Source organism: Ascaphus truei, chromosome 12 (assembly GCF_040206685.1).
Source record: "Ascaphus truei isolate aAscTru1 chromosome 12, aAscTru1.hap1, whole genome shotgun sequence".
Taxonomy (NCBI): Eukaryota; Metazoa; Chordata; class Amphibia; order Anura; family Ascaphidae; genus Ascaphus; species Ascaphus truei.
Window position 1 is genome coordinate 36,970,296 of NC_134494.1, and position 16,363 is coordinate 36,986,658.

At 43.0% G+C, this 16,363-nt stretch overlaps 1 protein-coding gene across 1 annotated transcript in view; it reads right to left on the reverse strand.

The window, feature by feature from the left end:
- DCDC1 (doublecortin domain containing 1) overlaps window positions 1–16,363 on the reverse strand; it is a 262,271-nt gene that overhangs the window by 43,013 nt on the left and 202,895 nt on the right. The window contains 9 exon segments of the mRNA XM_075567322.1: window positions 2,212–2,382; window positions 2,474–2,648; window positions 3,394–3,594; window positions 4,059–4,193; window positions 6,111–6,273; window positions 6,942–7,077; window positions 7,494–7,593; window positions 14,780–14,893; window positions 15,866–16,041. Of these exon segments, the coding sequence (XP_075423437.1) occupies window positions 2,212–2,382; window positions 2,474–2,648; window positions 3,394–3,594; window positions 4,059–4,193; window positions 6,111–6,273; window positions 6,942–7,077; window positions 7,494–7,593; window positions 14,780–14,893; window positions 15,866–16,041 (1,371 nt within the window).

The following is a 16,363-nucleotide window of genomic DNA, read 5'->3' on the forward strand; positions in this document are numbered from 1 at the left end:
TCTTTAAAAGACTACTGGTTGCAGTAGACTTATGTTAACAGTGTCCAAACAGCAAAACAAAGAGAGCACAGCTCTGCCATACAAACAAAGCATAATTCAGCCTGGTGCAGAGTAGGAGTCTGAGCTATTTCCCAGACAAAAGCTCCCGGAACCTGTTCCATCTCAGGTTGCAAAAAAAATACTGACCTCAGGGAGTCTGCAGCCTCCCTTTGATCTATTTATAAAATGTTTTACCAGGAAGTAATACACTGAGAGTTACGTCTCGTTTTCAAGTATGTAACCTCCAGTCCGAATCAGGAGTTGATTGGGAACAATCCCTGCACTTTAGCAGACCTGGAAACTAGGGTGTGGTCCCCTGGGCCTGGAACAGTGAGGGAGTTCAACTCTTTCACTCCCTATCTTCCTACATGCCCTATAGACATCCTCACAAGAACCAACAGAGAGTTTTCAGGAGGTGAGCAGATCTCCTGAAAGGAGGTTATCTCTGCAGCAGCATTTTGAAACGATTGAAGGATATTAAGCTGAATGGTATGGAGGCCAGTTAAGGAGAGGGCTAAAGTAGTAGGATGAGGGCATGTATTAACATGTTACTCATATTTTCACAATGTTACGAGGAAAGAAGCAGGAACATTTAGAAATAGCAGTAAATTAAGGGGAGAACGAAAGAGAGAACTGACATTTAACAACTGAAGAACAGACTTTGCGAGCTGGATGGAAAGCAGTGATAATAACTGTGATTTAAAAGGGCACAACTGGGCTTTATTCAGGTGGGATTATAAGAAGCTCAGTCTTTGAAATATTGAGTTAGAGGCACCCAGCTGCCATCCAGGATAAGATTGACATGAGACAGTGGGGGACCTGGGATTGTACCGTGAGGTTCAGTGTGGATAGATACAGTTAGTGATAAGTGAAGCCAAATGAGTTGGTAAGGTCAGTGTATAGAGAGAAAATGAAAGAGGTCCCTGGACTGCGGCTTGAGGTACACCAACAGATACATTAACAGAGGAAGAAGAGGAATTACAATAGAAATATTAAAGTAACAGAGAGAGGTAAGAAGAAAGCAAAGAAAGGGCTTTGTCCCGAACATCAATGGGGGGAAGGTGAAGTGGGTGGTCAACAGTAGCAAGGGCTCCAGACTGGTCGAGTACAATGAGAAAGAAGTAATGTCCTTGGGATTTAGCAATGTTGATGTTGTTTGCTACTTTGGTGAGTGCGGTTTCAGTAAAGTGACCAATGTGGATACATGCTTGGAGGGGGTTGTGAAGAGCAAACATGCCGAGGAAAGAAAGCATGCATGAAGATATACGCTATACTAGAAGTTGAGGCAAAAGGCAGGAGATACACAGGACGATAGTTACAGTAGATGGGTTAGTGGGGGAAGGAAAGATATTAGACAAGAGGGAAGAGTTGAAAATGTGGGTGAGTGCGGGGATCAGAGTGGGAGTGACAGGTTGGAGGAGATGAGAAGGAAGGAAATCAAGTGGAGGAGAAGAGTAACTGAGATACTACCTCCTCTGTTACAGGGGAGAAAACATCTAGAGTAGATGAAGGGGGTTGCAAGAGAATAAGGGCAGAGAGGAGATCTTCTGGCACCTGATAAGAGTCCAGCTTGTCTTAGACGTAATCACCAAAAGTTTGAGGAGAGATGGAGGGCGAGAGAAAGTTAGTAGGAGGCTTAAGGAGCGCGTTAAACACAGAGAACCTTATTGTGGGTAAGATCTGTGACTAATAATAATTGTAACAATAACTGTAATAATTAAATAATAAATATAATAAATAAATAATTACAATAACAGTAATTGTAATAATAACGCTGAGTTGTAACAGGACAGGAGAGGCTCAGTGAGTAAAGAAACTGACACTGAAACACAATGACACTGAGCAGGGGTTCAAATCCTGGTATCACCTCCATGTGACCTGGGATAACTCACTTTATCTCCTTGGGCACAAAAAAATAGATTGTAAGCTGTATGGTACAGGGACCCATGCCTGCAAAAAGGTTATGTACAACTGCGTACACTCAGCACAATACAAGAAAAAATAATTTGTATTATAATTTGTACTGGAGGAAATCAGCAAGAGGGTGAAATTTCCTCTAGAGACGCCGAGTGGAGCGAGCGCGGAGTTGATGGTTAGGACAGCGAGAGTGCCGCAGAAGGGGAGCATGAGGTCCAGGAAGCTGGGACAGAATAAAAATAAAGAATTACTTACTGGCTGACTTATTTCCTCACTATTGGTAAGAGTGAAAGTACAGATGGCTGCTTGATTTGCTGCTGTGATTTCTTTGTCCAATGCATTACTATAAAAGCCACTCAATACTTTCACATTGGGAATATAACACCATTTTTGATTGGCAGCCCCATTGATGTACTCTTTATAGTTCTACAATAAAAAAAAAGAAAAACATATCAATAAAACAAGTCACATGTAAACGCCCATTTATGTAACAATAGTGGGAAAAAGCAACTCTCACCTGTAGAATAATAGGGCATCCTGGGAATTTCACTTCCCCCTCTTTCACTCCCGGATACACCTTAGGCATTGAGATGGCCAGTACCAGATCTGGGTCACTTGCCAAATGAAATGTCCTGCCCAGGAGAATATCAGCGTTACTGCAGCCGTTGGTAAAACAGGATCCCAGTTTATATCTGCCAAATGTTATGCCAAGTTATAATAACGCTGCTTTTGCAACCAGTTTGCGGAAATGAATCCTATTCCCAAAAGGGGAATCTGTTCTCTCAAAGCATTAGTGTAAAATATTCTTCGTATGGAAGAAAGCTCAGCTACCTTATAATTGACAAAATCAGAACGTGAACACGTCTCTCCGAGCGAAGAAGTATATTACCTGAAGCCTCACTGCACCGTTAGACATGAAGACTAGAAGAACAATTCCATCAATAACATTCTTGCATGCATAATTAAACTCATAATTAAGTTCACTGTATTTGTCATACATGCAGTGCTTGACCACAACTTTAGCATCAGCCAGTCTTGTGAAGATGAAGTACTGAAATCGGACGTGAATGAATGGAGCTTGGACCCCTTCTGGGTGTAAATTACAATACTGTTAAATCTGAGATCTCATAAAGTCAGATTCTTTTATAAACCAACCAAAAGTTGCAAAACGAAGACTCCAGGAGGAATTTAGATTGGGAATAAATGTACACGTTGTTTCTGAATTTGTGCTGTTTTTAACGGGATGTAAACACTTTCGTCGTTGTCGTGTAATATTGCTGTTAATTCAATTATTTCCTGGAGATCGCTCTACTCTAGAGGTCCAAAGCAATGGAAGTTCACAAGACATGCTAGAGAAAATATGTAGCGTCCTAAGATTTTATCGATGGGACCTACTGATAAAGAGTGACTTCCCCTCCTGCATCTGCATAAGTGTACCTATATTCAGCTATGTATTTCCAACGCTGGTTGGGGTCCACAGATTTCCTTTCCATCAACAGCACCTCAATTCCTGCATGAACCTCTGCGCCAGCCACTCCGACCACTAGTCCTGGGAACGCACAGTTAATAATCTGCCCGTCTAAGAATTCAAACTGTTGACGGTGAATCTGCTTCAGCTTAGTGGCCTTTTTGTTGTGCCTGTGGTGAAATGAAATGGTTAGGGGTACACTTTTTATAACGAGAGTGAGCAAACTGTCCGTATCTGACGACAATCTGTATGTGACAAGCCTCATCACTTACTATGCTGGTTGTCAGATAAAATATGAAAATACTGAACTCTTTCATGTTGCTGTGAAGATTGAATTGAAAGCCGATTTGTGCATTAATGCACTACAAATATAAACCTCTTAGAAAAAAGGTTACCAGCATCTGTTATAATGTAACAGGGATGTTCTGCTTTTTTGTAACCATTTTCTTTTGCATACAAATTTTATATGGTATAAAGAAATAATTCCACTTGACTAGTGTAAATAGAATAATTCATTACTATGGGACTACTACCATGATTTAAGTAGCAGAAGTCTCCTAAGGAACTAAAAGGTTGAACAACTTACAGTAGTGAACACAAAGGGAAACCACCAGTACAATGGCTACATACTGACCCATTATAGCTTTGCTCTCCATCTTCTGTCAGGACGCGGCTATCTGCCTCCAACGTCGGTGGGGTTTGTTGCCAGGAGTATTTTGTGTTTGTGAACAAGGCATCTACTTTTTTGTGAGATCTTGTGTGTGGATCCCTAGAGAGGAAGACTGAACATCATTCTTTTATTTATGGTGTGTGGCTATGTCAGGCATTTGTACTTTCTGTTTTTTTTTAACTACTTACTGTACACTGATTACATAGCTGCGTAGTAATGTTACATAGTTACATAGTAACATTACATTGTTACATAGTAATGTCACCTAGTTACGTAGTAATGTTACATAGTTACATAGTAATGTCACCTATTTGCGTAGTAATGTTACATAGTTACAAAGTCATGTTACATAGTTATATAGTAATGTTACATAGTTACATAGTTACATAGTAATGTCACATAGTTACGTAGTAATGTTACATAGTTACATAGTAATGTCACCTATTTGCGTAGTAATGTTACATAGTTACAAAGTCATGTTACATAGTTATATAGTAATGTTACATAGTTACATAGTAATGTCACATAGTTACGTAGTAATGTAACTTAGTTATATAGTCATGTTACATAGTAATGTCATATAGTTACGTAGTCACGTAGTCATGTTACATAGTTACATAGTAATGTCACATAGTTACGTAGTAATTTAACTTAGTTATATATAGTCATGTTACATAGTTACATGGTAATGTCACATAGTTACGTCGTAATGTTACATAGTTAAATAGTAATGTTATATAGTTATATAATAATGTTACATAGCTACGTATTACATAGTCACATAGCAATGTTACATAGTTACATGGGAGATAAGGTTGAAAAAAGACATATGTCCATGAAGTTCAACCTATGTTAAATTTAGATGACAGATACTTGTCCTATATTTGTATTTACAGTATATTCTGGCAAACGAAGAACCCCAGGGAAATACCATCCAATGATATCTCAGTAGGGGAAAAATAAATTCCTCCTGACTCAAATTACTCCTTGGATCAACAGAACCCTTTCCTTTGTTGTTGGTGAAATCTCCTTTCCTTCAACCTCAGACTACAGCCCCAGTCGTACCTGCAGCTTGCCGCCTGGTTACCTGGCGGCGCGTGCACATCTCCAAGCCGCGATCGGCGGTCTGTAGGGGATCTCTAGGGGAGGCGGGGGGGGGGGGCCATGATGGGGCATATCTTTCCTTCCATTGGTGCGTGACGACTTCCGTGTTCCCCGACAATGGTGCAGGCGCTTCGATTGACGTCACACGTGATGTTCGAACTCCTGACGAAGCGAATCTTCGGGAAACGCGTAGAGTTTGGCAAGCACCAGCCCAGAAGGAACCGGTCCGTGACGTCATCACGTGTGCCGTCAATCGAAGCGCCTGCACCATTGACGGGGAACACCGAAGTGAAGCAAGCCTCCGGCTGCTGTGTGCGCAACAGCAGCTGATGGTACACCTCTGCCCGACAGCCACAATCGTTTTCGAGCAGAGCGCCGGTATCCACGAGGGCGGACTTTGTACATTGTACTTTTTGGAGAGTTACATGCGAGTGTTCATTTGTTATTTGTGTTACACTTGCGATTATAGCGTTACTCCCTACACTTAGTCCGTCTCCCTTGTGCTTATTTTTCCTGCTCTATACGTCCATCCGCACCACGGAGGTGGCGAGAAGAGGATATAACTGACACAGTCACAATCAACATAAAACCAAGAGGTACCCAAGAAGGGCACAAATGCTGTATTAATTCTTGCAAAGTGTGAGTGTTCACTGATATGGGGTTATATTTCATTACTTAACACACTTTATATCAACGTTATTGCACTATATATATTTTTATTTTTTATTTTTCCACGGTTCCTGAGCTCCCCACATCTTTCAACAAACTTATTGGCCAAGGACAGCTTTGCCACGTGCTCTACACATTTTATCCCACAACTGGCAATTTGTAGAGAAACCACTTGAAACCAAGAATGCCTCAATTATCTCATTATTACTAGCTGATCAATAAGAAGCAATCACGTGTACTTACAGAAACGCATCACAATCTTTTTCCTCGATGATTTCCTCCGCGGCTTCAGGTTTGCTTTCTCCATTTCCTGCCACTATTTCTCCTTCTTCTGTAAGTTCCACGCTACGATTTACGGACAGTTTTGCTCCAACAACAATGTCACCCCATACCTCTAGAACCAGATCTGGGAAGATCCAACAGGGTCGTTACTAATATTGTCAGCGCGTCTAGAATGTAAAGTGAAAATGCCAGCAGCAATATATTTGGTACCACTAAAGATACTAATGGCACAGATTTACCAATCTTGTTTTGCTACAATAACTACAGCACAAATATACCACACAAACTTAATAAAATCGAAAATTCATTATGTGAAAACCTAGGGGGAGATGTATTCATGTAAAGAAAGCGAGGGTTCGAGTTTATTTTGACGCATTGCACCATTTTTTGCTCACCTTGGCGTCAAATATATCCAAGTGTTTCTTACATTTCACGTACATTTTTGGACAGAAAAGTTTACACCACCTCAGACCTGGCGGATTGTTTTGACACAAAAACCTGATAAAAAAAAGTGACGCACAGAGATGAAGAATTTGCTACATCTCATTATAACCCGTGTGTCACAACGCCTCCCTAACTCCTCCTATTGTCACTCCCCACATCACAAGCTGACGCAATCTGTGCCAACACTTGGTACATTGATGCAAAGAGACCCAAGATACAAATAACACAATTGGAGTCACTTTTGCCCCAAATTTGCCTTGATACATCACCCCCATCATTTTTTAACAACTTGAAATTGCAAGTTTTAACTGGATTTGTACATGTTTTTCGTTCAAAGGAAATACTTACTCTCCGGGTTTCGCATGGAACAATAGTTTCGAATTACAGATACATCCGATGCAAGGTTATTGAGCAGAAGGCGCTTTGTGTGCTCGGCCGCAGACAATTGGGGATCAATCCATTGATCTCCGCATGAAACGTAAACCTGTCATAGATCATACATATCAGTTTTCTCAGGGAAAGATACAAAATATTGGATTCACAGCATGATAAATTACGACCTAAACAAAAATTAATCACTAGGTCTACATCTTCCCAGGTGATTATGTGATTTATACGGCTATTTCATATAATCTGTTCCACGGATGCGTCCAGGCTATGGTGCTGTAATGAAATCGCACCTTTTGTACTTGGACTGTTATGCTGTTCAGCAGAACACACATACAGTGCAGCATCCCGCCGTGAGTTCGCCCTCATTGTATTGCATATATTGAAGTGTAACTAACTACCTTGTATCAAAGCGGTATGAAATCCTCTCGAACAGCAAGTGAATGTTGATCTTATGTCAGGACACAGATGGGATTAAAAAAAAAAATTAAACCCATTCTTATCCTTCCTTACCAACTGATCTCTTTCAGTGTCTCTCAAACGAAAGATTTCAGTACCGTTTCCATCAAATAGTCTGCGGGCTGCAGAAGGTAAATTCAGCATCAGTGTGCACCTGCAAACAAATGTAAAAGCTAAGTTATTAATGAATGAATGGACACAGTGGATCATATGGTTAATGTGTAAGTACTTACACACATGGACAGACACTGCCAAAATTTAGTTCACGTGAAATAATAAAAAGTGACAATGAGCATTAAGATATTTAATTCTATTTGACTTTAAGTATATATGATAGGATATGAAACCTCCAGTATGTTTTACTCAGAGTACATACTGTAGCTCTCTTGAATTTTGGTTTAAATTCTTCCAATGCCATGGAATGCAAATTTCCTGATATTGCCAGCAATGTCATTAAGAGATTATAGTCCTGCGATGGTTTTACATACAAATACAGGATTATTAAAAATAACTTAAATCAAGTTAGCGCTGTCAACATTTCCCTACAGACTGGTACCGTTGTACATACAGAGCTAAAGTCAGGTTAGAGAGATATACTAGTAAAAACACAAACAAATATAAAAACACTGCTAATGAGGTTTATGATCTTAATTACTGCAGAATTATTTTAGAACTAATTACTTTATTCATTCCTATTCCAATATTTTTCAAATAGAAATGACTATATGTAAAAGTATCCAGATGTTACACTGCCCTTTTTGTGGACACGCCCCTTGGGCCCAGATGAACGAAGCTACATTAAATCAGGGCAAATAACATGAGGTTACCTAAATTGCTACCGGACGTTATGTTCCATGATTTTAATGGGTATCCACAAAGCTAAATGTATGCAAAAACATGTAACGAGGGAGAGATGCAGTGGGAGAGAGCGAAAGGGAGGAGAGAGAGGGGAGAGAGGGGGGAGAGAGGGGGGGAGAGAGGGGGAAAGAGAGTGGGCAGAAGGGGGGAGAAACGGGGGGAGAGAGAGGGGAAGAGAGGGGGCAGAAGGGTGGGGAGAGAAGGGGGGAGAAAGGGGGGAGAGGGGGGAAGAAAGAGAAGGGGAAGGGGAGAGAGATCCCCTTAAATAACATATGGAGAAACAACTTAGGGGAACACCTTAGATACCTGGGAGATATGCTAATGGTATATGCAAAGACATCCTTATTATTGCTGATTGTGACTTAAAATGTGGACCATCTGTACAGTTTATTAAAATGTATTTTTGTGCATTCAACCCAGCCATAAAAACTTCAATCCGCACTGCTCAGAACTCTGATCCTGCTCAGTTCTTCCCCCAGCAGTGAGCCCAGGTAATATCAGCTCCTGCTAATGTGATTATAAAGTTAGTATTTATGCAAATCTGATTGTTACTGAGCTGTCAAACGGTTGAAATGTTGCACTTCTGAGCACTTCACTCTGCCATTTTGTGTCCTAATTCACAGCCAAAGGGACCTAAGACTGCAGCCATGCTTCTTTCAGCGAAAACAATATATTGTGTGGATAATGTACTCCAGAACATGACAGAACTAAGTATGGTGTTCCCAGCGTGTCCGGTCAATGCTTTATATTGGTGCTTTAATGTGCTTAGTGACCCTACATGGTTGGAGTTCTCAGCACATGTGACAGAGTTTTTTGGTGCATTATATCATGTCCCTGAGTTGAATACACTTGGAAAGCTCCACGGTTGTTCATGAATTGCCACGGTACAGTTAGAAAGTTCACAGTGAAGTTCACTCTGTGCAGGTTAGATAGGTTGGTGACTGAAAGAAGGAAAGAAGGAGAAAGCCTCACAAGGGAAAATGTTTCCTAGAAGATCTTCTTAAGACACCCAAATATTAGCATTTCTTTTTAGCAAAAATGTCTGGTAACACAAATAATATTTTGCCAGGACATGACCGAATCCAACTTCAGAAATGCTACTTCTTGTCTAAAACAAATCATACTATGCCACATAATAGGCTATATACTATTCTATATACTAGGCTATATATTATGCTGTATATTATTCTATATACTAGGTTATATATTATGCTGTATATTATTCTATATACTAGGCTATATATTATGCTGTATATTATTCTATATACTAATATACACACACACACACACACACATATATATATATTGTGACATAGTCCAAAAATGTTAGGCAGCTTTCTGCCTCATTTTAGGTCAGAAAGTGCAGGAATAGTTAAAAATGATCCGTTCCACAGCTTCCCATTAACTCAGGCAGCTGGATGGAAAATCCAGACCACAGATTACAATGGCTCTAGTTCTCCCTCACCTGCTCTTCTAATCACATGCACAGGTATTTAGAGCAGAGATGTTTTGCATTTCACTCTCTCTCCTTAGAGCCTGGAGGCTGGGGGTATCGCTGCTCCCCTCTTTCCAGTTTCGGGGTGGACGGCCCCTCCAAGTATCACAGTACCAGAGGATTTGCCTGGACACTTGGGACCGAGTTCCCACCACGAACAGATAAGACAAAACAAATGGTTATTGCTGTTGCTAAAAGACTGCTGTATCTAGTGACCCTAAATGAGAGAGCATTGATTTAAGCTGGGGAACCAGGTTAGTTGGCCAGCAGCTGTTAGAGAGACTTATTCTGATGTGTAGTTAGATCCCTGAAAGGGATAGGATTTTGTTTATATGATTTTGGTTTTATTTCTTAAAAATAACAGTGTGGGAAATACTGTAACACTGAAATGTGTGAACTGCTGAATGAAAGTATCTGAGTACCTCTAATCTACACTTGTTAAAGCTGCAGTACCTTACTTGGATGAAAATAAAGCAGGCAGAAGCCTGAGTTAAGCAGCATAATACTTTGCATGATCCTGTTTTTTGTATAAATAACCCTAGAAGACTGTGTCGGGAAGAACCCAGACAGACGTCAGCGCTACAAAAGAGGGGCGTTTGTCACAATATATATATATATATATATATATATATATATATATCTAAGGATGTCTGCAACAACCAGAATGCCTCCTCGAGGAGGAAGGAGACAGAGAGACAGCGAGGAGGGGAGGAGAGACAGAGAAAGACAAGGACAAGACACAGGGATGACGAGGAGGAGGGAATGGAGATCAGTGTGCACATGGGGCAGGAGGGAGTGCAAAGAGAGGGGAGGAGAGACAGCAAGGTGAGAAGGAGGAGGAAACAGAGACAGCGAGGAGGAGAAGATAGATGATGTGAGTAGGAGAGGAGAGCATGTAGTGTGCACAGAAAGGAGCAAATGCAGTAAAGGAGCGAGTGCAAAGAGTGGGGAGGAGAGAGTGCAAAGAAGAGCAGGGCCTGATGGAGGAGAGAATAAGGTGAGGAAGAGGGGACAAGAGACAGCAAGGCATTACCAGGAGGAGAGGAGACAAGAGACAGCAGGCATTACCGGGAGGAGAGGGGACAAGAGACAGCAAGGCATTACCAGGAGGAGAGGGGACAAGAGACAGCAAGGCATTACAGGGAGGAGAGAGGACAAGAGACAGCAAGGCATTGCCAGGAGGAGAGAGGACAAGAGACAGCAAGGCATTACCGGGAGGAGAGGGGACAAGAGACAGCAAGGCATTACAGGGAGGAGAGGAGACAAGAGACAGCAAGGCATTACCAGGAGGAGAGGGGACATGAGACACCAAGGTATTACTGGGAGGAGAGGGGACAAGAGACAGCAAGGCATTACAGGGAGGAGACAAGAGACAGCAAGGCATTACCAGGAGGAGAGGGGACAAGAGACAGCAAGGCATTACCGGGAGGAGAGGGGACAAGAGACAGCAAGGCATTACCAGGAGGAGAGGGGACAAGAGACAGCAAGGCATTACCAGGAGGAGAGGGGACAAGAGACAGCAAGTCATTACCAGGAGCAGAGGGGACAAGAGACAGCAAGGCATTACCGGGAGGAGAGGAGACAAGAGACAGCAAGGCATTACCGGGAGGAGAGGGGACAAGAGACAGCAAGGCATTACCGGGAGGAGAGGGGACAAGAGACAGCAAGGCATTACCAGGAGGAGAGGGGACAAGAGACAGCAAGGCAATACCGGGAGGAGAGGAGACAGCAAGGCATTACCAGGAGGAGAGGGGACAAGAGACAGCAAGGCATTACCGGGAGGAGAGGGGACAAGAGACAGCAAGGCATTACCGGGAGGAAAGGGGACAAGAGACAGCAATGCATTACCGGGAGGAGAAGGGACAAGAGACAGCAAGGCATTACCGGGAGGAGAGGGGACAAGAGACAGCAAGGCATTACCGGGAGGAGAGGGGACAAGAGACAGCAAGGCATTACCGGGAGGAGAGGGGACAAGAGACAGCAAGGCATTACCGGGAGGAGAGGGGACAAGAGACAGCAAGGCATTACCGGGAGGAGAGGGGACAAGAGACAGCAAGGCATTACCGGGAGGAGAGGGGACAAGAGACAGCAAGGCATTACCGGGAGGAGAGGGGACAAGAGACAGCAAGGCATTACTGGGAGGAGAGGGGACAAGAGACAGCAAGGCATTACAGGGAGGAGAGGGGTCAAGAGACAGCAAGGCATTACAGGGAGGAGAGGAGACAAGAGACAGCAAGGCATTACAGGGAGGAGAGGAGACAAGAGACAGCAAGGCATTACAGGGAGGAGAGGAGACAAGAGACAGCAAGGCATTACAGGGAGGAGAGGAGACAAGAGACAGCAAGGCATTACAGGGAGGAGAGGAGACAAGAGACAGCAAGGCATTACAGGGAGGAGAGGAGACAAGAGACAGCAAGGCATTACAGGGAGGAGAGGAGACAAGAGACAGCAGGGCATTACCAGGAGGAGAGGGGACAAGAGACAGCAGGGCATTACCGGGAGGAGAGGGGACAAGAGACAGCAAGGCATTACCAGGAGGAGAGGGGACAAGAGATAGCAAGGCAATACCGGGAGGAGAGGGGACAAGAGACAGCAGGGCATTACCGGGAGGGGCGAAAACGATGAGTAATGTTTCATGAATAACCTTTATGATCTGCTAGATCGGCGTATGTTACGCCAGGTACAGCTAGTATTGTATATAATATGCTATATACTATGCTATATACTAACTATGCTATATATTATGTGGATGTGTGGAAATTGTCTTTTATTCAGTCTGTCTGACCCATTCTGGAGATTTGATCTGACATTTGAGCTACAATTTGAAGCTCCATACAAACCTATTATTTTTAGTATCAAACACATGGCTGTAAAACTAGAAAACAAATTGTGACAAGTTGACAACATTTCTCTTCCCAGGACTAATGACTATGGGAATTAGTTAATGCAGCACTGTGCCCTTTATTTCTGTTATTGTGATAATTAAGTAATAATCCCTGAAGAACAGGGCATTACTGGCCAATAATGCCCTGGCTGGAAGAGTTGAAGGCCCGAGGCGAAGCCGAGGGACTTTAACCCAGCCAGGGCATTATTGGCCAGTAATGCCCTGTTCTGAGGGGATTATTACTATTATAGGCTAAATGTAGGCTTATTTATTATTAATTTTTCATAAAAAAGATACACTTTTGTAGTCATATTGATTTTGATCAGCATAATTATCTACATTCTTATACTTTTACTGCAAGTTTATTAAAAGGAAATTGTACATACACACAGTCCCCTCTGCACCCCCCCACACACACACACTCTGCAACCCCCTCTATATACACAAACACACTCTGCAGCCCCCCCTACACACTGTGCAGCCCCCCTCCTCTACACACACAAAACACACTGCAGCCCTCCTCCACCCTCTACACTCACAAAACACACCAGTAGCCCACTCCCTACACACACTGCAGCCCCCTGTAAATCCACACACTGCAGACACACACACACACCAACAAAACACTCTGCACCCCTCCTACACCCACAAAACACACACTGAAAACACACACACACTGCAGCTCCCCCTCTACACAAACGAAACACACACACACACACAACAGACACACACCAACAAGACTCTGCTGCCTCCTCTACACCCACAAAACACACAACAAATGCTCTGTTGGCCCCCTTTACACCCACAAAACACACAACAGACACACAAACCTTTCCCCTCACTCTCCTGTGCGGAGCTCTCTGCAGGCAGGGAGGGGGAGAAGTCAGTGTCTGGCTGCAGACAGGGAGGTGGAGAAGTCAGTGTCTGGCTGCAGACAGGGAGGGGGAGGAGTCTGTGCCTGGCTGCAGACAGGGAGGGGGAGGAGTCTGTGCCTGGCTGCAGCCAGGGAGGGGGAGGAGTCTGTGCCTGGCTGCAGACAGGGAGGGGGAGGAGTCAGTGCCTGGCTGCAGACAGGGAGGGGGAGGAGTCAGTTCCTTGCTGGTGCCTTCTGTCCAATCACTTCCCTGTCTAAGAGTAAACTTCACTCTTTGTGAATGAAAACTGAAAGCTGATTGGCTGAAAAACTTGGCAGGGTGCCAAAAATTCCAGGCCATTACTGATTGGTTAAAATTCCCAGAATTTTACCGCTTTAGTCTATAATTATTACCGTATTTCCTCGATTCTAAGACGCCATCGATTGTAAGACGCACCATCGATTTGGCCCTTACAATCGAGGAAAATTACTTTTTCACTTACCATGTTCCAGGAAAGGTCCAATGTCAGCGGAGGATGAAGCGGCGGTGGCGGAGGCAGTAGAGGTCCCACGTCTGCAGATTGTTGAAGATGGACAGTGGGCAGGTGTGCGGCGGTAGAACAGGGCCCAAGTCTGCAGGTGAATGAAGATAAGAAGACAGCGGGCATGCGGTGGCGGCAGGAGATCATAATAGCAGGAGAGCTGAGCAGGAGCAGAACGGCATAGGGGAGCAGCTGGGAAGGAGCACATTGTAACACCAGAAGTTAACCGGTGTCTGACTTCCGGTTACAGTGCGCTCATCCCCAGCTGTTCCCCTATGAAGCTCTGCTCCTGCTCAGATCTCCTGCTATTATGATCTCCTGCCGCCACCTCCACCGCACGTCCGCTGTCGTCTTATTTTCATTCACCTGCAGACTTGGGACCTGTCCTGCTGCTGCCGCAGCCGCACTCCCGCCCGCTGTCCATCTTCAGCCATATGCAGACGTGGGACCTCTCGTGCTGCCGCCCACTTCATCCTCCGCTGACATGGGACCTCTCCTGAAACATGGTAAGTGAAAAGAGGGGGTTATTTCTGTGGACACTTTTTATTTTGTATTTTTTTAATACATCGATTCTAAGACGCACCCCGATTTCAGACATGTGAAAATCGTAAAAAAGGTGCGTCTTAGAATCGAGGAAATAGGGGAATATATTTGTTGTACTTTCCAAATAAATAAATATCTCACATCATTGTCCATTCCTTTCAATACCTTTCCAAAAATTGCCGAAATTCAATCCGGCCCACTTTTACAGAATGATCCTCTTTGACATCGTTCGTTCCCCCCCGTTCTTTCGTTCTTTTATTGGCAGATGGGACGTCACCGCTATAAGAAATGAGAAAACAAATATGTACTTCTTTCAACAACACACATAATAGAGACTTTATAACAGTTCAAACAGAGACTTTTTAAAGCTATTGAAGAACGTATACATTTCACTATTTTTACAAGCAGACACAAACTTCATCCTCAATAAATATTTAGAGAACTATGATATAATTAAGACACAATAATAAGGCATATATGCATCACAGCTTTCAATTTCAGGCTTCACTTTACTTCCTAGATCATTTCTTTCAGGCATCTGACTCGTCAGCCTGTGTGGATATTAATCATTGTTCAGTGGTGTACGAAGTATATTTAATTAATGTAAATACTGTATACTTCTAGTAGCCTTGTTAGTTTCACTTATTTGGTTTGTGAAATCTGGAAATGTGTGGGCGGCACTTGAGAATTTAATTGTTATTAGCTTGTGTATTCGGACCAGCATTTTGGATTTTCACTGGATGATATTTCGCTATTAAAAAAACACCCGGAAACGCAGACACCCTGATAAAACCCATCTTTTAAGACCCACCTTAAAACCCACCTCCTTAACGAAGCATAAGAGTAGCTCCGTGGCTGATACTATACACGATACATAAACCTTGGCCCCTTGCAGGCGCACTTACCAGAATGCCCTCCTACTGTCTCTGTACGTTTCTCCTACTTATCAATTAGATTGTAAGCTCTTCTGGGCAGGGACTCCTTTTTCTATGTTACTTTTCCTTGTTACATTTATGTCGGAAGCACTTCTTCCCATTATGTGTTATTTGTATTATTTGCTATTTCTATGATTGTCACGTGTATTACTGCTGTGAAGCGCTATGTACATTAATGGTGCTATATAAATAAAGATATAGATACATACAAATAAACATATACATACATACAAATAAAGGTATACATACATAAAATCGCTTTAAAAGAACCCATCATGTTTTGTTTCTAGGCTAGCAAAACCCTGTGTGCACTTACTGTTTTTTGAGCATGTTTGTCATGTCGGGTCCAACAAGCATACATGGCCGGCTCTGATCACCGTTTCTTAACACCTTCAGTCTCACAGGCACATGTACGTCTGGCTCATTCCTACACGGTTTCACCAGTGGAGGACTGTTTGGCATCAATGACCCCTGAATTGGCCAATCAAAATCCTTTCAAACAAAAAGAGACAATGCAATCTTTCTGTCTCTGTGTCTCAAGAAACATTTACCAATATGAAATCGTTTACAATGACTGCATAAGCAGGTGGGTTAAAGCAGCAATTCTCTCTGCGTGTTATTTTTTGTACCATCCTTGTTCTGTTTAACCAGAGAGTACTGGGAGCTTACCTGTGCTGTTTTCAGCTCCAGGGAACCTTGGCCTAAGATACTTACCTGCACTCAGTCCTCTCCAGGGGAAACAAAATGTCGGCGGAAGCCGCAATGTCATGTCGCAGTGTTAAAGGCTTCCTATTGGCCTACGTGATGCAGGGGA